General features: G+C 41.5%; 1 protein-coding gene and 1 pseudogene across 5 annotated transcripts in view; both read right to left on the minus strand.

The window, feature by feature from the left end:
* Window positions 1-511: 511 nt before the first annotated feature.
* LOC115892145 (zinc finger protein 253) overlaps window positions 512-26,706 on the minus strand; it is a 32,090-nt gene continuing 5,895 nt past the window's right edge. For 2 of the 4 annotated variants that reach the window (XM_030912873.1, XM_030912874.1), the window contains exons 2-4: window positions 18,312-18,438; window positions 17,720-17,809; window positions 512-3,672 (exon numbers count right to left, since the gene is read on the minus strand). In XM_030912873.1, coding sequence (XP_030768733.1) covers window positions 2,396-3,672; window positions 17,720-17,809; window positions 18,312-18,438 — 1,494 coding nt within the window. In that variant the 3' untranslated portion in view covers window positions 512-2,395. Of the gene's footprint in view, window positions 3,673-8,541; window positions 8,647-17,719; window positions 17,810-18,311; window positions 18,439-26,706 lie in introns of those variants that run through there. The other 2 variants (XM_030912875.1, XM_030912876.1) reach the window with 2 other exon arrangements.
* Window positions 9,538-11,820, minus strand: LOC104666727 (annotated as a pseudogene). Its single transcript, XR_004052032.1, has one exon. The product of XR_004052032.1 is annotated as a transcriptional repressor p66-alpha pseudogene (transcript).

The raw sequence follows: 26,706 nt of genomic DNA on the forward strand, positions 1-26,706 counted from the left end.
CATGCCTGTAATCCCAGCACTTTGGGAGGCCAAGGTGGGCAAATCACCTGAGGTCAGGAGTACGTGACCATCCTGGCCAACATGGTGAAAATCATCTCTACTAAAAATACAAAAATTAGCCAGGCATGGTGGCGCACACCTGTAATCCAAGAACTCCCAGGTTCAAGCAATTCTTCCTCAGGCTCCTGAATAACTGGGATTACAGGCATGCACCACCATGCCCAGTTAATTTTTGTATTTTTAGTAGAGATGGGGTTTCTCCATGTTGGTCAGGCTGGTCTTGATCTCCTGACCTCAAGCGATTCACCTGCCTCAGCCTCCCAAAGTGCTAGGATTACAGGCATGAGCCACTACGTCCGGCCCATACAACTTTATATTTAAAAAACCATAAACATTATATTAAAACCTGTCTAAACTAATAAATACACCTAGCCGTATTTTAATAGTTTTAACTATAATTAATTTCTTTCTCTCACTATAATGTAGAAAAGCATTACTCTGAAACCCCACCTTATTTTTTATCTTTGTTTATTAATAAAGTAATTCATGGTTTTTGAAAAAAAGTTTTAAGATGTTCTGCATACATGTTAATGTAGGTTAGGTCATTCAACAGACATTCAAAGCATCAACATTGTCACAGGCTAGAATTATACAAATGAGAACATGAACCCCCACCTTATACATTACTTAATATAAGTTAACTACAAAAACCCTCTCCACTTATGTTTTCATCATGCATCTTACATTTTAATGTCCTTACTCTCTCATAGAAAAGGTCATACATAATGCCCAACTAATAAAAAACAATCTCTAATATCTCTAATGCAGCATCAATTGATCATATGCTTTCACATGTGAATACAATAGGAATAAAACAACAGCATAAAGCAGTGTGAAAGCTGTATTACATCATTCACTTTTCAAAAAATTTTTTCAAGGAAACAAGTATACTTTCAATGTAATTACAGTGCCTCAAAAATCTACTTTTTTAAAAGTTATGTAGAAATAATTTATCTAACAGCTGTAGCTGTGGATTAGTTTTTATACTCAAAATTCTGATTTAGTGTAATGTCTGAAGTGTCAGAGCCTTAATTATTCTATCAAAAATTCTCTGATATTTACATAGAATCAATTTTGAATTAGTTTTTCGTATTTGCTGCATCTGCAAAAATATATTTTAGTATAAACCCTCTGGTGTTTTCTAAGCTGTAGTTTTTGGAAAAAAAAGTCTTTCCAAATTCATTACATTTGCAGGACTATTCTCAATATAAATTTCCTTGATTCCCTCAAACAAAGCTTGAGCAACTGCTTCAGGGCTTTCCTCTAGTACAAAATGTGGGCAATAAGATCTGTGACACAAGTAAAGGCACTACTACCCCCTTTATATTCATAATGGCTGTCTTCAGAATAAATATTCTTCTTCACTTTAAAGGCTTCTATTTTCTGAAAGATTTTTTGACAGTAATTGCATTTAATGCTTTATTAACTATGAACCTTCTTCTGTTGAGTAAGATATGAGTAGGCATTAATGGTTTTTCCATATCCTTTGTATGTGTACAATTTTTCTCAAGGATAAGAGCTTTCCTGTGAAATACGCTGTAAGCACCAATAAAATATTTTGCCACATTCTTCACACAGGAGTTTTGGAAGTATGAATTATATTACCTACAATCATGTGTGACAACCATATAAACGCTTTGTCAGGTTTTATACATTTCTAGGGTCTCACACTAGTATAATTTATTTTTACATATAGGGAATTTGGAGGTGTTGGTAAAAGCACTGTTCCATCTTTCAGGTTTGCAGGGTTCCTCTTCAGCATGAATTATCACCATGTCTCTTAAGAATTAAGAACTTGTAGCCAGGCATGGTGACTCACACCTGTAACCCCAGCACTTTGGAAGGCCAAGGCAGGTAGATTACCTGAGGTCAGGAGTTTGAGAGCAGCCTGGCCAACATTGTGAAACCCCATCTCTACCAAAAATACAAAAAATTAGCCAGGCATGGTGTTGGGCACCTGTAATCCCAGCTACTTGTGAGACTGAGGCAGAAGAATGGCTTAAACCCAGGAGGCAAAAGTTGCAGTGAGCCAAGATCGTGCCATTGCACTCCAGCCTCGGTGACAAGAGTGAAACTCCATCTCAAAAAAAAAAAGAAAAAAAAAAGGAATTGAGAACTTGTTATAGGCTTTGCCACATTCTTCACACGTGTAGGGTTTCTGTTTGGTATGAATTATGTGTAATAAGGGTTGAGAATTTCCTTAAAAAGCTTTGTCACATTCTTTATATCTGTAGGGTTTATGTTCGATATAAACTTTCATATTTAGTCAGAGTCGAGGACTGGTTAAAGGCTTTCCCACATTCAACACATTCATAGGGTTTCCCTCCAGTATAAATTATCGTATGCTAATTAAAAGTGGAGGAACATTTAACAGATTTGTCACATTCTTCACTATGTAGGGTTTTCGTTCAATATGAATTTTCTTATGTTTATTAAGGTCTGAGGACCAGTTAAAAGCTTTGCCACATTCTTCACATTTGTAAGGTTTCTCTCCAGTATGAATTCTCTTATGTGTAGTTAGAGTTGAGGATGCAGTAAAGGATTTGCCACATTCTTCACATTTGTAGGGTTTCTCTCCAGTATGAGTTCTTTTATGTTTAGAGAGGATTGAGGGCCAAGTAAAGGTTTTGCCACATTCATCGCATTTATAGGGTTTCTCTCCAGTATGAATTTTCTCATGTGAAAAAAGGGTTGTGGAATGGTTAAAGGCTTTGCCACATTCTCTACATCTGTAGGGTTTCTCTCCAGTATGAAGTATCTTATGTGTAGTAAGGTGTGAGGATAGGTGAAAGGCTTTGCCACAATCTTCACATTTATAGGGTTTCTCTCCTGTATGAATTCTCTTATGTATAGTAAGGTTAGAGCAGTGCTTAAAGGATTTGCCACATTCTTCACATTTGTAGGGTTTCCCTCTAGTATGAATTTTCTTATGTGTAGTAACGTGTGAGGGGTGCTTAAAGGCTTTGCCACATTCTTCACATTTGTAAGGTTTCTCTCCAGTATGAACTATCTTATGTATAGTAAGGTCTGTGGATCGGTTGAAGGCTTTGCCACATTCTTCACATTTGTAAGGTTTCTCTCCACTATGAATTTTCTTATGTGTAGTAAGGTTTGAGGACTGCTTAAAGGCTTTGCCACATTCTTCACATCTGTAGGGTTTCTCTCCGGTGTGAATTCTCTTATGTGTAGTAAGGTTTGCAGATTGGTTAAAAGCTTTGCCACATTCTTCACATCTGTAGGGTTTCTCTCCAGTATGAATTTTCTCATGTGTAGTAAGGGTTGAGGACCGGTTAAAAGCTTTGCCACATATTATACATTTGAAAAGATTTATTACAGTATGTCTTATCTTATATGTGTTTGAATTTGAAAACTTAGGAAAGACTTTTCCATATTTATCACATTGAAATATTTTTTTCTGGGTAGTTGTCAAACATTGGTTAAGTCCATTATAACCTCCTTTGTGCACCTTATGCTCACCCATGCTTTTACAGCCTTTTCTTAACTGTAAATTGTCATGTCTGCATTTTTCATATCTTCTCAGTATCACTTTTTGTAAAGACTCTTGTACGCTCTTCTCTGGCCAAAGGTCTTGGGCAAAATGAGAACTCATAACTAAAAGAAACAACAAAAACACATTACTTCAATTGCTAGACTCAGATAAATACACTTTACAAATCTAACCTATAAAATTATACAAACTACATAAGCAAGATGACATAGCAGAATACCACCAACTCTAATTTCTTCCTGGACATATAAATGTAATAAAAACATGCTGACAAAAATAAAATTGTAAAAAATTTATAAATGACTTAAGTGTGTGAAGGGCCCCAGGTGAGCAGAATGCAAACAGCCACATAGAAGAAAAAGAAAGCTCTGTTAGTTACACCCAACACAGCTCTTCCTGCTGCCCAGTATAACATTGTGCTTTTAAAAGTAAATTGCTGGTTGGGCATGGGGACTCACGCCTGTAATCACAGCACTTTGGGAGGCTGAGGTGGGTGGATCATGAGGTCAGGAGTTCAAAACCAGCGTGGTCAAGATGGTGAAACCTTGTCTTTACTAAAAATACAAAAAATTAGCGGGCATGGAAGCGGGCACCTTTAATCCCAGCTACTCGGTAGGCTGTGGGAGAGAATGGCTTCAACCAGGGAGGCAAAGATTGCAGTGAGCCAAGATTGCACCACTGCACTCCAGCCTGGCGACAGAGCGAGACTCCATCTCAAAAAAAAAAAAAAAAAAAGGAAATTGTTGGCCAGGCAAGATGGCTCATGCCTGTAACTCCAGAACTTTGGTAAGGCAAAGCAGATGGATCACCTGAGGTCAGGAGATTGAGATCAGCCTGACCAACATGGTGAAACCCCATCTCAACTAAAAATACAGAATATTAGCCAGGCATGGTAACAAGTACCCATAATCCTAGCTACCTGAAGGCTGAAGCAGGAGAATTGCTTCAACTGTGGAGGCAGAGATTGTAGTGAGCTAAGATTATGCCCCTGCACTCCAGCCTAGGTAAGAGAGTGAGACTCTGTCTCTCACACACACACAAATGTAAATTGCCAACTCCTGGTTTCTTTTTTTGAAATAAGAAAAATATTGGCACATACATCTTTATTTCTGGTTTCTATGAACTTTTTTAGACACCAGATAATGTCTCCCATAATATAAAATGCTGAATGAAATAGTGATATACATTAGAATGACAGTTTGAGTCTGCTGAGTCTAAAGGTAAATGTTACAGAAGCAGAGAAACTTCAGTAACCCAAACAGGGAATGGCTGTAACAAGTGATTACTAATTATTAAGAAGAAATATGAATAAGCCGATTTAACTAAACAATAAACATAACATTTTAGATAAGACACATCCTAAAAACATGTTTGAGAAATTCCCAGAATCTCTAGCCAAGACAATTGATTTCAGACGACACAAGGACAAACCTATTATTATAAAGATTGGAACAGGTAGCTTCTTGTTAATATATGAATCTCAATCAAAGATTACAAAGTATACAAAATATTCAGGCAACACGGCCCATCAAAAAAGTTATACAGTTTTCAAAAGTGACTATAAAAAGTGTATAAAGTAATTTTAAAAATTCAGAATAAATTGAATGGGCCAGGCTTTGAGGCTCATTCCTGTAATTCTAACACATTGGGAAGTCAAGGTGGGAAAATCACATGAGGTCAGGAGTTTGAGACCAGCCTGGCCAACATGATGAAACCCTGTAACTACTAAAAATACAGAAATTAGCTGGGTGTGGTGGCATCTGCCTGTATTCCCAGCTACTTGAGAAACTGACACACAAGAATTGCTTGAACTCAAGACGGGAAGGTTGCAGTGAGTGAAGATTGTACCACTGCTAGCCAGGCTGGGCAACAGAGCAAGACTGTATGAAAAAAAAAAAAAAGGACAGGAACAGTGGCTCATGCCTGTAATCCCAGCACTTTGGAAGGCTGGAGTGGGTGGATCATTTGGGGTCAGGAGTTCAAGATCAGCCTGGCCAACAGAGTGAAAGCCTGTCTCTACTAAAAATACAAAAATCAGCCAAGTGTGGCAGCATACACCTGTAATCCCAGCTACTAGGAGGCTGAGGCAGGAGAGTCACTTGAACCTGGGAGGGGGAAATTGCAGTGAACCAGGATCATGCCACTGCACTCTAGCCTGAGCAACAGAGTGAGACTCTGTCTCAGAAAATAAATAAATCAATAAATAAATTGGATCTTTTAGAGGTTTTATGTGATCCCCTAGATACCACTAAGAAAATATCTATCTAGATACACAAAATAAGAAAAATAATTGAAAGCATATCAATACAAAAATTTAAAAAACACACAAAAAGGAAGAGAAAAAACAAAGATAAAATAATCAAATAAAACAATTAATAAAATAACATTAGTTAGGCGCAGTCGCTCACACCTGTAATCCCAGCACATCCCAGCGAGGCCAAGGTGGGTGATTCACTGGAGGTCAGGAGTTCAAGACCAGCCTGGGCAAGATGGCATAACTCCATCTCTACTAAAAATACCAAAAATTAGCCAGTCGTGGTGGTGGGTGCCTGTAATCCCAGCCACTCAGGAGGCTGAGACAGGAGAATTACTTGAACCCTGGAGGCAGAGGTTGCAGTGAGCCAAGATTATGCCATTTCACTCCAGCCTGAGTGACAGAGCGAGACTCTGTCTCAAAATAAATAAATAAATAAATAACATTAGTAAGGTTTTCTCTTTCAGAAAACCATATATACATATATATTTTATATATATATAAAATTATCTTTCCAGTCAAGAAACATACTTTCAATAAAAAGGTTTATTAAAAAATTTTATCAGCCTGACCAACATGGTGAAACCCCATCTCTACTGAAAATACAAAAATTAGCCAGGAGTGGTGGTGCATGCCTGTAATCCCAGCTACTCAGGAGGCTGAGGCAGGAGAATCACTTGAACTGTCACTGCAGCCTGAGTGACAGAGCGAGCCTTCGTCTAAAAAAAAAAAAAAAAAAAATTAAAAATCAAGATCCAACTTACTTTTCTACAAGAGTCACCGGAGATCTAATGACAAAGACTGAAAGTGGCAAGATGGAAGTAGAAATTTCATGTAAATATTAACCAAATGACAGCAGGTCAAAATAATATTACACAAGCTACAGCTTAAGTCAAAAACAGTCATATTTTATAAAATGTACTTTAAGTCAAAACTTCAAAAAGACAAAGGACATTAAACAATATATAGATCACCTGAGGTCAGGCATTCAAGACCAGCCTGGCCATCACGGTGAAAGCTCGTCACTAGCAAAAATACAACAAAATTAGCCGGGTGTGGTAGCAGATGCCTTTAATCCCAGCTACTCAGAAGGCTGAAACAGGAAAATCGCTTGAACTCGGGAAGCATAGGTTGCAGTGAGCTGAGATCGCACCATTGCACTTCAGCCTGAGCAACAAGAGTGAAAATCTGTCACAAAAGAAAATAAATACATAAATAAAATTATATATATATATAAAAAATAGAATGCCTGAGTGGTTTTTTAAAAAGCACTCTGTATGCTGCCTACAATAGACTCATTTTAGCCTTGAGTCAAATAGGCTGAAAATAAAAGAATGAAAAAAATGTTTATTCCATGAGAATAGTAACCACAATTGAGTGATGTGGTCATAATTATATTAGACATAATATGCCTTAAGTGACATACACTGATATTATAGTAAAGTGAGTTGATTTAGCAGGAATCAATAACTATAATATTTATCTATCTATATTTATGTGTGTATATAACATCAGGGCTCCAAAATATATGAAGCAACTATTGACAAAAGTGAAGCAAGACATACATGGCAACATAATAATTGCAGACATCAAGACCCAGTGTGCAATAATAAATATAAAATTCAGATAAAAAATAAGAAAGAGAAAACTTAGACACCATTATAGACTATATTAATTATTTTGCACAGAGGAATACTTGAGAGTGCATAATTTATAAAGAAAAAAGTTTTATTTGGCTCACAGTTTGTCAGACTGTATAAGAAGTGTGTGGCAGCATCTGCTTCTGGTGAGGATTTCAGGAAGCTTAAAATCATAGTGGAAGGTAAAGAGTAACTGGACACTATTATATGGTAAGAGACAGAGCAAGTGTGAGGTGAAGGACCCAGGTTCATTTTGGGAGACCAAGGTAAGAGGATCCCTTGGGGCCAAAAGTTTGAGACCAGCCTGGGCAACATAGTGAGATCCTAACACTACAAACAAGCAAACAATTAGCCAGACATGGTAGTGCATGTCTGTAGTCCTAGCTACTCAGAAACTGACTTGAAAGGATCACTTGAGCCCAGCAGGCTGAGGCTACAGTGAGCCAAAATTATGCTATTGCATTCCAGCCTGGGTGACGGTAAGATCTTGTCTCAAAACAGCAACAACAAAACAATTTAAAAAGACTAAAATTATACACTGTTTTCTTTTTGGGGGGGTGGGTGATTAAATGAGCCTTTATAAGAACCTTGTAGCAGTTGTGTTTGAAGGCGGCTGCCCTACAAAAAAAAATTTTTTTTAATTTAATTTAAATCTCTAATTGCATGAGCAGGAAAACCAGGGCTGGAGCTCAACTGGGACCGGTGGAACCCAGTCCTCACGGAGACACACGCATGTAAGTGGGCACGGGGACGCCCTTGTACTGTCATGAAGCCGGCCCAGCGGCAGGAAACACAGAATGGCTTCTGCCTTTCCTCTCATAGAACCAATTTTTAAAGAGTGGGACAGGAAAGAAGCAAAAATGAAACTAAAAGCAGACCTGATCCTTTTAAAACATTTTTGTAGACTCTAAAGGGAGTTACAAAAAAAAAAAAGTCTGAAAGCAAATCCCGACAGCAACCCCCAGGTTTAAGGACAGGTTCTAAACTAGACCCAAACGGAAAACCTGAAGTCTGTGCGCAGCAGCTCGCTGCAAACCTGGACGGCGCCTCCCAACCTGCACACACCTGTGCACACTCACCTGCCAGGAACTAAGCCAGGGTGGCTTAAGATTGCGTCCATCGAAATGAATAGAAAAAAGAAAAGAATTTAATAAAATAAATCACAACAGAAAAACCCCGCAACAGTCCCCACTCCAGCTTTCTGCTCGGGGCTGCTGCCGACCGGATCCTCTCCTCCTCCCTTCATGGGCAGCTTCTGGCCTTCATGGGCAGCTTCTGGAATCCCTGCTTCTCTGGCTGGGTCTGTTCTTCAGTTTGTTCTTCTGCTAAGTCTGGGAAGTCCGGGGGCGGAGGTCTCCAGAACAAGCAGCAGTGGAAGCGTTCAGCCGGAGCGAGGGCTGCCTCGGTCATCCTGCATCTGTCCGTCAGTCACCGGGGCTGGCCGGCCGTCCCTGCCAGGGGCTATGGCACCATGAGCCACCCACCCTCCAGGGCACAGGGCCAGCAGGACGGCGCAGCCCACAACAAAGACCCCAGGGTCTGCACGGTTTACTTTTAACTCCATCATCATGAGGTGATTTAAAAAAAAAAAAAAAATCTTTCAACTTACAGATCGCCATGGGAAGGCAGTCAAAGATCGGGAGCCTAAGACGGGGAAAAGCAAAAACAAAACGAAACGCCCCGCTCGGTTCAGAAGCCCCGGGCGCTGGCCTTGCCCACGCGCGTCACAGTGTCCACGGTGAGCCGCCCGTGTGCCGGCAGGGGCCGAACAAGGGGGCCGGAAGCAGAACCAGCCCCCAAGGTCCACTTTTCTGCTGGTGTCGGGCAAACTAAAGGCAAAGAGAGAAAGGAAGAAAGCCCACGGGAAAGGTCCCCCAGCGATGATCCTTGTCTGCCTATGAGGTGGCACCAGCCCCCCAGCCCTGATGAAACTTTGCAGCCAAGAATTGAGGTCTCGCCTCTGCAGCACGGCCGGTGCTTGCTCTTGGGACTGGCACGGTGTCTTCCCGAGCCAGCGGAGGGTGGTGCAGTGGGTCCTTCTAGACTGGGGGCCAGGTGGGGAAGGAGGGAGCCCGTCTTCCACTGGGCCTGGCTTGCACTATTTCCACGTGGCTGACTGGGGGATGGAGCGGGGTGGGATTATGTCCAGGAGGTACCCTCGCTGGCGGTCCACGGCCGAGGAGCTCTTGTGCACCACCAGGCTTGGGCTGACAAACGCAAGGGTCCCGCCTGTGCTGAGGGGCGTCTACTTCCAGTTGGAGGTGCCGCTGCCCTTGACAGGTTCATTCGGAATGTCTGCCGGTCCTGCTGACCAGGACTGTGGCCAAGGCTGAGTTCTGCAGTTTGGGTGACGGACTGAACGGTATGCAGAACACCTCAGGGCGTCATGGCCGAACCCCGGGACAGCAGGCTAAAGGCCTGTGGCACAGCCCCGTTACTCTAGTCGCAGGCCTCTCCTGAGTGGAACGCCAACCTACGCCGGAGTTTTACGACCTGCTTCGGTGTGGGATGTGGGGCGGCGGCGGCCTCGGCCTAGGCCGGTGCAGCAGAGGCTGTGCCCTGCTGCAGGAGCTGCTGCTCAATCTCCTGCTCCTGCTGCAGCGCCTTCACGAAGGCGGCCTTCAGCCGGCTGGTGTGCTCCACCTTGAGCGCCTTCTTCTGGTTGGTCGTCATGCAGTTCTCACGCATGATGGCGCCGCTCTTCTCCTCCCGCCAGTGGCACGTGAAGTCCATCTTGCCGTGTGCACACATGTAGGGCTCCCAGGACAGCACAGCGGCGGCCAACATCCTGCCCGCTTGTGTCTCCAGTAGGTTCTGCACCACCTCCTCCAGGCCGACCAGGTAGATGAACTCATTGTTGGGGGAGCTGGGCAGAAAGTTCATCTCCGGGGCTGGGGGCTCGGGTGGGGGCATCTCGAGTAGCGTCTTCTCCAGCTGTTTGCGCAGCACCAGCTTGGCGGCCACCTGTCGGCTTGCTGAAGACTCGGTGGAAGTGACCACAGAGGCCACGCTAGTTGGGGTGGAGTTGGCCTGAGCGTAGGAGGCTGTCGTCCCCTTCAGTGATGCTGGGGTGGGCTGTGGGATGTTGACGAGCAGGCTGGTGTTGGGAACACTGGCAATGCGGATGAGGCCCTGCTGGACGATCCTTTGTCCCTGAATCTGCACACTGGGCACCGACACCCGGGGGGCCAGAAGGAGGGGCGGTGGGTCTGTGCTGGAATGTTGCATAATGCTGTGGATTTGCTGGGCCCCCCTGACGAGCGGGGACATGACGACCTGCGAGTTCGCCTGCAGCCCCAGCTTCAAGGACGCCTGCTGCCCACCTCGGACCTGGGGCGGGGATATGACACTGTCGAACATCCGAGCTGAAGAGATCTGGAGTGATGGCTTGCCAGCAGGAATGTTCTGGGTGCCCCGAACAAGCGGCGGAGGGGTGGTCACGGGGCTCCAGACAGAACCTGCGGGCTTCTGGGTGGTGGCTTCCTTTCGTATTTGACTCGTCCACAACTGTTTCAACAAAACGAGTTTTGCTTCTTCTAACCTCAACTCTTCTTTCAGCTGCTTGAACATCCTTTCTCCTTCTTTCGGGTTGCTTTTCATGAGAGCCTCGGTGCTAGTCTCCAAGGCCACCATGATCAGCGCATTCTCTCTCGGGTTGGAGGGCTGCTCGTTGTGGGAGAGTACAATCACGTCGGGTGAGGGGGGTCTCCTCTCAGATTTCGTGTCACTGTATGAGGAGGGCATGTCCACGGGTCCATCGCCCACCAGACCTTCGCCTCTGCCCACGGCCACCGTCGTGGCCCCTGTTGCCCTCAGCAATCCTTGGGCTGGACCCGCTCCCGGCTCAGGTGTCACCCTCATGTCTTTGTCAGTGTTTAAATCTGAAGCCAACAATCCTCTCTCCATTTTTATTTTCTTGCTCTTCACGTCGTCCTCCGTTGCGTCCAGTTCAAGCGCTCGTTTCTGACTCGTGTTTGGCATGCTTCTTCGGTCATTCTGAACTGGCTTTGCGGTATGGGGTGCTGGTCCTACCAGTTGGTCATGGCCACAGTGACGTCAAAAGGCTACCTACTTGAGACGACTTGCTGACCAACCCAGCCGTGGGTCAGCCAGGTCCTGGGCAGCGCGCGGGGTAGTGGGGCTGCGGGTCCGGGGTCGCCCGCGGGGCTGGGCGGTGTTGGGGCCGGGGGCGCCGGGCCGCCACGTGCTTGTTCCGCCTGTGGGGCCGCCCAGGTCCACCGCACTCGCTCACCTGTGCTTGCTCGGCCTGTCTGCTGGCCCGCCAGCACCACCGGCCAGATAATGCGTCCCGGGGCCGCACACATGGAGCCTGGCGCCGGCTCCATGTCACAGCCCAGGACATGCGCACCAGGTCAGTGCGCTCAGCCCGCGGTCCCCAAAACACTGGGGAGCTTTCACAGGCTACGCCACCCGCCGGCGCCCAGCTGGGCGGGGCCTTACACTGTGCTTTCTAACAAAAACTGAATGAAACTAGGAATTAAAAGCAAAAGTCAGATGGCAAATTCAAAAAGATGTGAATACAAAACACATTCTTCAACATATTCTTGCTCGGGGGTCAAAAAATTTCATTGTTCAAATTTGTCAATACAACCAACGGTTAAAAGTTACAGTATCAACACTGATAAAATAAAGTTGGATTATTTCCTTGAATGATACAAAAATATATTTTAAATAAAATACTTAGACAAAATGAACTAACAAATCTTTTAGAAAAAATACCAAAAAAAAGCCGGGCGCGGTGGCTCACGCCTGTAATCCCAGCACTTTGGGAGGCCGAGGTGGGCAAATCATGAGGTCAGGAAATCGAGACCATCCTGGCTCACACGGTGAAACCCCGTCTCTACTAAAAATACAAAAAAATTAGCCGGGCGTGTGGGCAGGCGCCTGTAGTCCCAGTCGGGAGGCTGAGGCAGGAGAATGGCGTGAACCCGGGAGGCGGAGCTTGCAGTGAGCAGAGATTGCGCCACCGCACTGCAGCCTGGGCGACAGAGCAAGACTCTGTCTCAAAAAAAAGAAAAGAAAAAATACAAAAAAAAGACATGACACTGGTCTTGGCACCATTTTCTCAGATACACCATTAAATGTATGAGCAACAAATAAAAGAACAGAAAAGTTTACACTATACTTCAAAATTTCTGAAAGAAAAAATTTCAAGAGTGACAACGTCCCTTAGAAAGTGGCTGAAAACATTTGCATATTACTTGTTAGAGGAGTTACTATTCAAAATATATAAATGACTCTTTAAACAGTAAAGTTGAATAAGTTGATTTAGAAATGGACAAAAAACTTCTCAAAAAAATATACAAATGGAAAAATGCACTTGAAATGACACACAAAATTACTAATTTGTAGAGAAATGAAAAAAAGAAACATGATAACATACAAAATCACCTCACACCCATTAGAGTGGCCACTATAATTTTTTTTAAATACACCAAATCTGTTGATGATGCAATAAAAATGAAATCCACGTTGACTGGTGGAAAATAATATTGCAGCCATTATTTTAAAATGTTATAAATGTTCCTCATTTATAAATCTATATCCAAAATACGTAACACAGGCCAGGCGCAGTGGCTCAAGCCTGTAATCATAGCACATTGGGAGATCGAGGTGGGCAGATCAAGTGAGGTCAGAAATTCAAAATCAGCCTGGCCAACATGGTGAAACACTGTGTCTGCTAAAAATGCAAAAACTGGATGGGCGATGTCACGTGTACATAATCCCAGGAACTTGGAAGGCTGAGGTAGGAGAATCGCTTGAACTCAAAAGGCAGAGGTTGCAGTGAGCCGAGATCACATGACTACACTCCAGCCTGGGTGACAGCATGAGACTTGATCTCAAAAAAATAAAAATAAAAATAACAAATAACAAAAGAAACAAAATATGTAACACAGGACCTGGAAGACACATTTGAAAATCCATGTTTATTGTACCAGTATGCACAAAATTCAAAAGGCTGAAGCAACCCAGATGTCTCTTGATTTATAAACATACCAAAAAAATGTAACATATACATATGATGGAATATTATTCCACCTTAAAAAGAACAATCTTGTCACATTTTAAAATGAACATTGAAAATATGTCACCTGAATTAAACCAGTAACAAAATTATGGATACTGTATGATTCCACTTATATGAGGTATCTTTATTTATTTATTTTTTTTGAGATGGAGTTTCACACTTGTTGACCCGCCTGGAGTGCAATGGCACAATCTCAGCTCACAACCTCCACCTCCCAGGTTCAAGTGATTCTCCTGTCTCAGCCTCCCAAGGAGCTGGGATTATAGGCGTGTGCCACTATGCCCGGCTAATTTTTTTGTATTTTTGGTAGAGACAGGGTTTCTCCATGTTGGTCAGGCTGGTCTCAAACTCCTGATCTCAGGTGATCCGACTGCTTTGGCCTCCCAAAGTGCCGGATTACAGGCATAAGCCACCGCGCCCAGCTATATGAGGTAGCATAAGTAGTCAAAAATCATAAAAACAGAAAGTTGAAGGTTTGTCTGTCAAGGGCTGGGGAGAGGGTAAAATGAGCAGTTGTTACTTAGTGGAATTAAGTTTTAGTTTTATAAGACGTAAAGTTTCTAGAAGTCTTTTGCATAACAATGTGAATATACTTAACATGCCTGAAATAAACAGTATTTCTTTGAGACAGGATCTTACTCTGCAGGGTAGTGGCACAAATTTGACTCCCTCTCAATCTCCGAAGTACCTGGGACCACGGCTGCATACCACCATGCTTGGCTATTACTAATTTTTTTATAGAGAGGGGTCTCCATATATTCTCCAGGCTGCTCTCAAACTTTTGGGCTCCAAGGATCCTCCTGCCTTGGCATCGCAAAATCCTGGGATTACAGATGAGAGCCACAACCATGCCTGGCCCTGAAATGTACACTTCAATAGATTTAAGACAGTAAATTTTATGTTATGTGTTTTTAAAACAATTTTGTAAAGAAAAACTGAAACAAATACAGAATTATAAATCCTGTTGAAAATTACCTTCAAATCACAAAAGTGTTTTTCTCACAAAAGGAAGTATATATTCATCATTAAACACATGGAAAAAATAAAACTATCTCAATGACTGCTCACTTAAAACTACCATCGAAAATCAGATAAGAAAGAATATAAGAGAAGCCACAACTAAAATTGGTGTCATATTTATAGATAAACACGCATACATATGTAATCTGATTGTAATAAACTGCATAATTTTATTTATTTATTTAATTATTTTGAGACAGAGTCTCGCACTGTTGCCCGGGCTGGAGTGCAATGGTGTGATCTCGGCTCACTGCAACCTCCGCCTCCTGAGTTCAAGTGATTCTCCTGCCTCAGCCTCCCAAGTAGCTGGGATTACGGGCACCCACCACAACACCCGGCTAATTTTTTTGTATTTTTAGTAGAGATGGGGTTTCACTATGTTGGCCAGGCTAGTCTCAAACTCCTGACCACATAATCCACCTGCCTCAGCCTCTCAAAGTGTTGGGATTACGGGCGTGAGCCACCGGGCCCAGCAATTTATCTCTTAATTAAACCTCAAATTGACTTAAATGTACAAACAGAATTGCAAATTTTCTAAAATTATAACATAAAAGTAAAACCAAGACACAATAAACTGATATTAAGAAACCTACACTAAGGCCGGGCACGGAGACTCACTCCTGTAATCCCAGCTCCTTGCAAAGCGGAGACATGAGGATTGCTTGAACCTGAAAGGATATTCAGTCTGTCCAAAAATAAAATGGGAATCACAACTACCCAAGCCCCTGTACCAAGCCAACTAAAGGTGGGCCCTAGTGCAGACCCAGCAGTCTTATGACCAAGCTAAAACCCCTTTTCACTAAAAATTCACAGTGTATCTCATCACCCTAAGGGCCCAATAAAAGAAGATCTTTACTTTCTAAAATCAGTTTATGAAAACTTGAAGAGGTGTTTGCTCCATCAAATTTAGATACCAATACAAAACTACATTGTGCCCATTGTCGATGCTTCTATTTTTTTTTTTTTTAATTGAGACAGAATTTTGCTCTTGTTGCCCAGGCTGGAATGTAATGGTATGATCTCAGCTCACTGCAACCTCTGCCTCCCGGATTCAAGTGCTTCTCCTGTCTCAGCTTCCCAAGGAGCTGGGATTACAGGTGCATGTCACCACACCTGGCTAATTTTTGTATTTTAGTAGAGACGGGGTTTCATCATATTGGTCAGGCTTGTCTCGAACTCCTGACCTCAGGTGATCCACCTGCCTTGGCCTCTCAACGTGCCTGGATTACAGGTGTGAGCCAGGGAGCCCAGCCAATGCTTCTATTTTAATGTAGCACTGGAAGTATGTGGCAGAAGAATTAGTCAAAGAAATAAAAAACAAAAAACATTGAAATTGAAAAAAAAAAAAGTAAAAAGTTGCTGTTTGTAGATCATACAATCATATATTTAAAAAACCATAAATGGTACATTAAACCCTATCTAATAAATACAGTCAGTAAATTAGCAAAATATAAAGTTAACATACAAGTATATGTATGGTTTCAAACACCTTTTTTTCTTTTTTGAGAAGGAGTCTAGCTCTTTGGTCCAGCCTGAAGTGCAATGGTGTGATCTCAGCTCGCTGCAACCTCTGCCTTCCGGGTTCAAGCGATTCTCCTGTCTCAGCCTCACGAGTTGCTGGGATTACAGGCATGCACCACCATGCCCGGTTAATTGTTTTGTTTTTAATAGAGACAGGGTTTCTTTGTGTTGGTCAGGCTGCTCTCAAACTCCCGACCTCAGGTGATCAGCGCGCTTCGGTCTCCCAAAGTGCTGGGATTACAGGTGTGATCTAGTACTTTGGGAGACCACGCCTGGCTATGGTTCAATACACTTAAGCTGCACCCAGCTACAGTTTCATACACTTAAACTATCTGATAAAATAGAGAAAAAAATCTTATTTACTATAGCATTAAATAATACATTTCTGAGAAAAAAATTAAGTAAGGATGTAAAAAACATTTACAATTAAAAAAAAAAATCTGGCCGGGCGCAGTGACTCAACCCTGGAATCCCAGCACTTTGGGAGGCCGAGACGGGCGGATCACGAGGTCAGGAGATCGAGACCATCCTGGTGAACATGGTGAAACCTCGTCTCTACTAAAAAATACAAAAAACTAGCTGGGCGAGGTGGCGGGCGCCTGTAGTCCCAGCTACTCAGGAGGCTGAGGCGGGAGAATGGCATAAACCCGGGAGGCGGAGCTTGCAGTGAGCTGAGATCCGGCCACTGAACTCCAGCCTGGGCGACAGAGCGAGACTCCGTCTCAAAACAAACAAAAAAAAAATCAATGAAAAAAGGGAAGATCAAAATAAATTTTTAAAAATTTTATGTCTTTGGATTGAAAGAACAAATATTAATAAAGTGCCATATTATCCAAAGTGACCTATAGATTCAATACACTTCCTATCAAAATTGCAGTAGTATTTTTTTCACAGTAATGGAAAATTCAATTGTAAAATTTACATGAAACTAAAAAAAAAAAAAATGCAACAGAAACTACTACTCTCACGCATTTCAGACCTGATGTAAAAAGAGGACTTTAAAAAAAGTTTTAGTTTCTCAATATTATGCAGATATTTGTGTGTCCCCAAAACAACGGAAAAGCAGCCACACTGTGAAGTCTCTTTCTTCCTCTTCTTTTTTTTTTTTTTTGGTGAGATGGGAGTCTTGCTCTGTTGCCCAGGCTGAAGTGCAATGGCATGATCTCAGCTCGCTGCAACCTCCACCTCCCAGGTTCAAGTGATTCTCCTGACTCAGCCTCCCAAGTAGCTGGGATTACAGGCACCCACCACCACGCCCAGCTAATTTTTGTATTTTTAGTAGAGATGGAGTATCACCATGTTGGTCAGGCTAAGCGCAAACTTCTGACCTCATCTGATCCACCTGCCTTTGCTTCCCAGTGTTCTGGGAGTACAGGCATAAGCTACCACGCCTAGCCTGCGCAGTCTCTTACATGCCATGAAGAGGACTTTGGCTCTCACTGTGAACTTGAAGGAAGCTCACCAAAGGAGAAGTAGAATTCTTAGAGAATTTAAAAGCATAAGACAGAAGATGCCCTTTTGTGATAGCAAAATTAAAATACAGCTGCCCAGGAACTATTTCCTTTGGAACACAGCATCCCGAATCACATTTTAAAGACTGGCTTTCTCTTTGACGTTGGGACGTCTTATCTGTGTCATCTGTTGTATTCATTTTCACTCACACCTACCTGGGGGATTGGCAATCATCTCATGTCTCTCCATAGGTTTTTTTCCTTGCTCCAGACAGGTAACCAGGTCTGGCTTAGAGACAACAATACCTGTTTAATTAAAAATAAATAACATGAATCTTGCTCATATACTCCAATTACAAGCTAGTAATGTGCTCAGCAGAGATGTCATAAAACCTTCTAGTAAATTAATACCAAAATAATAATTTATAACAGAAATTTCTAAATATTTAGAAAATACTTTCAATTTATAGGTTTCTTAATTTCACTATCTGGTACTACTGAATCAAAAATTGGTGGTGGCAATTAGATTTTTAGGTGGGGGCAACAATATTTTATGTCACTAAATTTCTGGAATTACCACTAATTTAGAGTGAAGAATACAGCTCAACTCAGGAATGTGTCAAGTTTGGATTAAGATTAAACATGTTGAAGAAATTATTTTCTAAATAAACAAATTAGGAAGACTTTCTGGAAAAGGGGGATCTGAAACTCTTTTATGCAAAGAATAAATTACTAAAAAACATTCTACAAAAAAGAGAAATAAAACCTTTCGGGTATATTATGAATTATGTATTAAAGTTATCCTCACCAAGGAAGACCAGGTTTCTGTAGTTCTCTAACATCACATCCCTATATAAATTCCGCTGTGCAGTGTCCAGGCAATGCCACTCCTCCAGAGAGAATTCTATGGCCACATCTCTAAATTGCAATGGTCCCTGAAACACACACACACACACACATATTTACTAAATAGCCATGAGTGGAATTTTTTTTTTTTTTTTTTTTGAGACGGAGTCTCTCTCTGCCACCCAGGCTGGAGTGCAGTGGCCGGATTCGGCTCACTGCAAGCTCCGCCTCCCGGGTTTACGCCATTCTCCCGCCTCAGCCTCCCGAGTAGCTGGGACTACAGGCCCCGCATCCTCGCCCAGCTAGTTTTTTGTATTTTTAAGTAGAGACAGGGTTTCACCGTATTAGCCAGGATGGTCTCGACCTCCTGACCTCGTGATCCGCCCGTCTCGGCCTCCCAAAGTGCTGGGATTACAGGCTTGAGCCACCGCGCCCGGCCATGAGTGGAATTTTTAATTTGACTGAAGATGAAATTAGAGAGTAAAGAGAACTAGTTCTGACTCATAGGACTGCCTAAAATTATCCAATAAAATATTTTTAAACACAAAAATATTCTCTAATGTATTCGCTAACTCTGAGAAAAAAGCAGTACAAGATCCACAACATCAGTTTATATATGATATTTTTCTAGATAATAGAGTATAAAATTAGGGCCATGAATATGTACATTATTGAGTGCTATATTTGCATCATATGGAATGAGTTGTGAATATTTTTCAGATGCAAAAGACATCTTGAGTTAGAAGGTACCTTTCAAATTTTAATATACACAATAAGCTGAAAACTTTGTTGTGCAGGGTTTTTTTTTTTTTTTTTAATTCCAGAAGATCTGGCACAAAGTCTGACTTTTTGAATTTCTAAAGAGCTCATCTCTAATGCAAATGTTTTTGGCCCAAGAACGGTATTTTGTCAAACATCCAGTAAATGGAAGAGCCTGTGTTTTTCCCAGTTTTTCTGGCCTGTAAACAAAGATTAGATCCTTCATTTTCCAAAGAAAAGTATGTAGCAAAAAAGAGAAAAAAGGACAGCTGCCAGATTAAATGTGATGCTTTATGCACATCAGCTGCATAAAAATACTTAATAATGAAGAGAAAAATAATTCTATTGTAAAAAAAACTATCAGAGAGCCATGTCACCAAGTGAATCATTAACCATTAATTGCACTAGGACAAATTTTTATGATGTGCTAATGCACACAGAAGAACACAGCATCATGGCTGAAATATTCCTCCCAAAGAAAGTAAATAAAATTCTGAATTTAACCATAAAGAAACATGTTTTATGCTAACTTCAAAATACAGATAACTCCTATGTTCTATAATTTTTAGTAGGAATTTTAAGTAGGCTTCATTTAGCACCCCAGAGAGCAGGTATCTTAATTTTTTTTTCCAGAACTTTCTGGTTAATAACTGCCATCCCATTTAAATAAGCTTTTCCTTAATCTTGTTCGGCATAGAGCTAATGGAACACATAAATGGAGCCTCAACATTATGTTTTCCATCTTTACTAAGGACCACAGGTTCCCCCAATAGAAATCTTGAGTATCCACAACTTTCCATGTTCAACAGCCACAAAGGGAGCACTTTTAATATTGCATATCATAAATTATTGCTGAGAATCCTGCATGGCATATAAGAAGCTATGATGTAGTGAATGTAGAGGAGGCTCTAAGGTATAGAAAAGAAATATTTTACAGAGACCGTTGACTATCATAAGAATTTTAAGAAGTATTTAAACCAAACTCATTAGAAAAAAAAAGCAAAAGTAGAGAAATAAATGTTTGTGAATACTAAATGCATAGCATTCGAGGAGGCAGAGTGAATACAGGTCTTGATCTGAGACAGAAAAGCCACTTTTTTTATTTCTCCTGCTTCTCTGGAATTCCTTCTCAGATGAGATTCTCTGAACAAATTATACCTGTATCTTGAGAGTATGTCCTTAAAAGTGTCAGCACCACCTGTTTACCTGGTAGCATGACATCAAATGGCAGAAAAAAAAAAAAAAAGAAAAGAAAAAGTCCACACATTTCTGTCCTTTAAAACAGAAGAGATTCAGGAACAATAAGCTGCTTCATGAAGATAAAAATATAAGTTTCTCCTTTCCTGTCCACAGGTAACCTCCCTGCCAGAGACACCAGCAATTTCTGCTACAGTAATGGAAACATGCACCACAATCACCTCTCCCTACTAAACCCAAACAGAACAGGCCCTGTGACCACCCTTTAGTGCAAAGGTGGAACTTAACTCTCATGAATGAGAGCATTGCCTCTAAAGTTTTAATGAGCTTATAAATCACTTGGTAATTTTGACCCCACTTTATGTAATGTGATTCTGCAAGTTTGAAAAAGGTCCATGAATGGGTGTTTTAAACAAGTTTCCTGTCAATGCTGATGTTGCTCCCCCTTGGCTCATTATTAGCATTAGTTAGAGAAGCAGGCACAGCACAGGGTCCCTTACACTCAGCCCTCTTGTCACAACCAAATACTTCTGGTACAAATAAAGACAACCCATCTCCATCCTAAAGTTTTATATTCTTTGCTGGCTCTTTAAAGTTTACAGAAGAAACAGAAAGCAGTAATGTCTGAATAAATCTGTATTTAAAAAAGAACATGTACACATGTACTAATGCAATGTTTATTAAGCAGGTACTATGTGCTCGAGAGTATGATACAGAGCACTGTGCTGGGCTTAACAAATTATGTGATTTAATTCTCATAACACCCTGGGAGCTGGGTTTAACAATTTCCAGGATTTAGATAAAGCGCCCAGCATTTTTATTTCTTCTTCTGTTTCTCTGTCATCAACTTTTTAAAAAAATTGTATGGAATAAAAGCTAAATATAGACAGATTTCAAGCTATAGAAAGAAAGAGTTTAATGTAGTGTAGAGAAAATTTTATTCTGTTTATATTTACTTCTTTTTTTGTCACTTGTGGAGCAACTACTGGATCTTCAGAAATAGAAAACAAGTTGCTAAATAGAATGTCTCTGCGAGCGCTGGATTCATAGAAAATTTAAAAATTAACACCCTCTAATACATACTTTGTTTTTCTGATTTATCTGCTTTTGAGTTTCAGTAAATTCTAAGCACCAGCTCTAGAAAGGCAGCAGGATTCAACCGCCAAAACTCTCATCTTTTCTAATCATTTCTGCGAGGCAAGACTCCAGGGTAGAGTTAGACCTAAATAAGGCCTCTAAAAGGTGATCTTAACAGGTCTAGGATCAGGTGAGAACCCTATGTGGAATTCGGTTCTCTACGCCACTAGGGTATTTCCAGTTTTGTTTTTTCTAACCTTATCTAAAAGAAACTTATATCCCAGAGTTTCTGTAATTTTTATTTTTTCTAGCCACCACCCTGTCAATTGTATACTATATACTACTAGGCAATTTAAACAAATTCCCAAAGTTTTCTAGGGTAATTTTTATTTTCTTTTTTTGGAGACAGAGTCTTGCTCTGTCGCCCAGGCTGGAGTGCCCTGGTATGACCTCGGCTCACTGCAACCTCTGCCTCCTGTGTTCAAGCTGTTCTTTTGACTCATCCTCCCAAGTAGCTGAAACTACAGGCGCGTGCCACCATGCCTAGCTAATTTTTGTATTTTTAGTAGAGACAGGGTTTCACTGTAATGGCCAGGCTGGTTTGGAATGCCTGACCTTGTGATCCACCCGCTTCAGCCTCCCAAAGTGCTAAAATTACAGGTGTGAGGCACTGCATCAGGCCTTTCTAGGGTAATTTGATTAGAAAAGAAATATGTGGCTGGGCACGGTGGCTCACACCTGTAATCCCAGCACTTTGGGAGACAAAGGCAGGCAGACTACCTCAGGTCAGGAGTTAAAGACCAGCTTGGCCATCATGTTGAAACCGTCTCTACTAAAAACACAAAAAATTAGCCGGGTGTGGTGGTGGGAGCCTATTAATCCCAGACACTCTGGAGGCTGAGGCAGGAATATCACTTGAACCTGGGAGGCAGAAGTTTCACTTATCTGAGCTCACACCATTCCACTCCATCCTGGGCAACACAGAGAGACTCCATCTCAAAAAACAAAAATTAATTATAATAACAATTCTTCTGTTCGTGAATATCCCTACAGGTGTAGACATCAGAAGTCACAGCAATATAAAGTGGCCTAAATGAAGCCCAAGATTTTGGACACATCTATTTATTGTACCAACCATATGATGCATAATTATTTATCCAGTGGCTAGGTTACACTAAAAGTTTCTGAATTGTAGGAACCATGACTGCTTCTTTTTTTTTTTTTTTTTATGGTTATATGAAATGTAAGGAAGTACTTTATCTATTTAGGTCTCCAGATCTCATCCTTGTTTATCATTCAAGCACCGGAAACAGGAGAAACTCTCATCTGGGTACCAACCAAAGACACCTCTTATATGAGGGGATGAACAAACACAAGATGACTCATTTATCTTACACTGAGACAGAAGCACAATTAACCACACTTCTCAGCCTGACACAATTCTGCTCTGGACATCCTCGAATACCCCAAAGACACCTAGATCATTGTGAGAGAATTCCCAGTGACCCTGGATTGATGGCCCAATGATAAACCAGGCTGGAGAGACTCAGGCTGACTCTAAATAAAAAATAGAACTGCACTGGTGGAGCTCCAGAACCTGGATCACCCATTCTGATTTGCTAGCTCTTGGGTAAGAGAAAGAACAAAAATACTCTGCTCCAGTCTCACATTTTACAGGTAAATGTAGTTGTGGTCATGGCTCTGGATACTTTGTGGCCTTGATCTCTCACTCCTAAGATGCTTATTTACACTTACAGATTCTGCCATCATTTCCTCCTGGAGCCTCTCACATAACTGTAGCAGGTCAATGAACAAGATGTGAAAAATCTCACAGAGCCACACTCCCAAATGGGGGCTGTAAGATGTCTATGTTGACATCTCACAATGCAGAAAATATCTTTTGTTTGTTTTCTGTACATTCTCAATCAAAAGTCTGGCCCTTTTTTGTAAATCCCAGGCAGAGGCCAGACTTTATCTGCAGATTCTACGTAGGATCCACCTGGCTCTGCATCTTCTGGTATTACAGCAAGTGGAGTACAATAGGAGAGATCCCCTCATAGAGGCTACTCTAGCCATTCTAAATGATAAGTCTCCATGAAAGAAAAAAAAGCTGATACAACATGAATATAAGTAGACAGTTTATTTGGATCAAGCTTAAGGATTATAACCTGGGAGCAAAGATTCAAGTTGCCTGGAATCTACACTTTGATTAGCAGCAGTTACAAGAGGATTGGTAAAGACAAGAAAACAGTGGGATGATACAAAGTTGTCAGAAATTTTTATTTATTTACAGAAATAACATTGATTATATATATTTACATATATATCATTATGGTTTAGGCTATGGGATATAGTGTCCAATGTGGCACTGTTAGCTTAATTTATAGCTACTTGTGACAATAGTGAACAGTTTCAAGAGATGAATACATAGTTCAAAGGGGGAGAAAGACATAACCGTACTTTTTTAACATCTGAGTTTGATAACCAAAAGAACTTGCATTTGTCAGATAAAAGTTTTTTTCCCCAAATCTCAAAAACTTGGATTCAAAATGTGGAGCTGCAGATGTAGGACCTGAATGGCTGCAGTAGCAGCAGGTGTTACCTGCACATCTGTAAGCATTTTAGCAAGAAGAGAAAGGGGAAAGTGGAGATTCTCATGTCTACATGTCTACTCAATGCATACATGTTACTGTGATTTGGTCTGTGAGCTCCATGGTCTCTGAATCAGTTTCAGGTCTGAAGATTCAAGAGTCATTCTGAGAGAGAGAAAACAATTGATCACAGCCCAGTGAAGTTCATAGAAATGTAGTCTAGCCTCTCTTGAAGAGACTGTAGAGGACTATAGATGCCAAACAGGAATAGACACAATTTTTTCTGCATATTTGGGAGACAGCATGCACTTTGCTGCACAACTGTGAGTTGACTGGAAGCCTGAGAGGGAAAGTCCCCTCTAGAGTAAATTCTGGTTGGCACTTTATGTGTTTGTATCATGTCTGGTAATTCTAGACAGTGTTTGGAAACAATAATTAAAAGAAAAATTTTATCTAGCCCCAGAAAATCTTCACAATAAGACAAAAGAAAGAAAACGTTTTTATTACACAATTAAATGTGAATGTGACATGCATCATTGTCAATCTGCTTAAGAGGCTGCAAAGACAGAAAGATGATCACCACAATTAGTCCACAAGTAGAAGAATTTCCAGCATCATGTCATACATGGTGCTGGAAATTCACCTGGAGATTGAAGAGGTTATCTGTGTATGCTAATTACTTATATTCAATGACAAATAAACTTTTCTCATCTTCATAACAGGATGTAGTTTAGCAGCTTGAAGCCAGGTGCCTGCTGAAGGCAGGATTTTACTGTGCTAGCATTCTATCTTTTTGGCTATTTACATTTTAGAGTAGTGGCTCAATGCTCCCTGGCACTGGGCTACGACACTCCTGCTTGCATTCTCCTGGTTGCTAGTGTCCTCTCTTGACCTCTATCATCTGCCACTGAGACACAGATCAGAGCACAGTTCAGTTTATGTGAACCCCATTTGCCAAAGCAGAACTCTAGTGTCACATCACAGAGTGAGGCCTGAGCTGCAGGAGGAGAGCCTGCAGGCCACGTGGGTAGAATTGCACCTTCACAATCATGAGAATGTGAGCAGTGTTTCAGCCACAGTTTCTACTTGTAATGGTGACATGAAGAAAATACTGCTGAATTTCCAGGATGAGTCCAGATAGAAATAGCTCCAAAAGTTCTCACGGTGACAGCCCACCTCATTCAGACACCATGGGATGCTAACAGGGCTTCTGAAACAGACACCGAAAGTATTGGAGAGAAAAACAGATCTCCATCTGAGCAAGATTATTTTGACAGAAAAATGTTAAAAAGATCTTTGAAAAAAAAGCTCAGGTTGGCCGGGCGCGGTGGCTCAAGCCTGTAATCCCAGCACTTTGGGAGGCCGAGACGGGCGGATCACGAGGCAGAAAATCGAGACCATCCTGGCTAACACGGTGAAACCCCGCCTCTACTAAAAAATACAAAAAGCTAGCCGGGCGAGGTGGCGGGCGCCTGTAGTCCCAGCTACTCGGGAGGCTGAGGCAGGAGAATGGCGTAAACCCGGGAGGCGGAGCTTGCAGTGAGCTGAGATCCCGCCACCGCACTCCAGCCCCGGCTACAGCGAGACCCCGTCCAAAAAAAAAAAAAAAAAAGCTCATGTTAAGATTGATCAAATGAGCCAGAAAATGTTCCCCTAAAAGCAATTTCTCTATAAACACCCAAAGTGCACAGGTACTCTCAGCATGAGAAACATGAGCATTATGAAGAAAGGGGGCAGAGTTTCAGAAGAATTTTATAAAGTTTTTTTCCATCTCTGCTGCTCTCTCATCTCCTAGCCATTGAATGGGGGTTCTATACTGAAATACATCTGACAACTTCCAACAACACTTAAAGATGAAGAAATAGAATCTGACTGTGTTCATATAGTGGAATATATTACAACTTGCAACATAGCTAACTGAAGAGCTATCATGGTTCTTGGTGGCCACATCACCTGTCTTTATTTTTCCTGTATAAAGGAAATAGCAGCATTCCAATTTAGTGAAATAAAAGATAACAAAATTGTGTTTACTCATAATTATTCCTATTGAGTAAAGTAATAAACATATCAGACTAATATCTACTCTAACAATTTTATAGTAAATTTTCTTTGGATATTAGATATAAATATCTAAGTATGAATAATTTTAATGAACTAGACATAATATACGTAGCTTTTTTTTTTTTTTTGAGACACAGTCTCATTCTGTTACCCAGGCTGGAGTGAAATGGTGCAATCTCAGCTCACTGCAACCTCCGCCTCCCAGGAACAAGTGATTCTCCTGCCTCCGCCTGCCGAGTAGCTGGGATTACAGGTGCGTGCCACCATACCCAGCTAATTTTTAATTTTTAGTAGAGATGCGGTTACACGATGTTGGCCAGGCTGGTGTCGAACTCCTGACCTCAGGTAATTAACCTGCCTCAGCCTCTCATCTCAAAGTGCTAGAATTACAGGTGTAAGCCATTGCACCTGGCAATGTATGTAGCATTTTTAAAAACTGCAACTATACTTCAGTTAAAACACTTTATATTTCAAAAATATAAATAACAACATTAAAATAACCATTTAAGTGAATCATTCAAAGTAAGCATTGTGGCTTTATATTCATACTATCGTAGAAAATACCGTTTTTGGCTCACGCAGGTAATACCAGCACTTTGGGAGGCTGAAGTGGGTGGATCACCTGAGGTCAGGAGTTGGAGACCAGTCTGACCAATATGGCAAAATCCTGCC

This window comes from Rhinopithecus roxellana, chromosome 12 (assembly GCF_007565055.1).
Source record: "Rhinopithecus roxellana isolate Shanxi Qingling chromosome 12, ASM756505v1, whole genome shotgun sequence".
Classification (NCBI taxonomy): Eukaryota; Metazoa; Chordata; class Mammalia; order Primates; family Cercopithecidae; genus Rhinopithecus; species Rhinopithecus roxellana.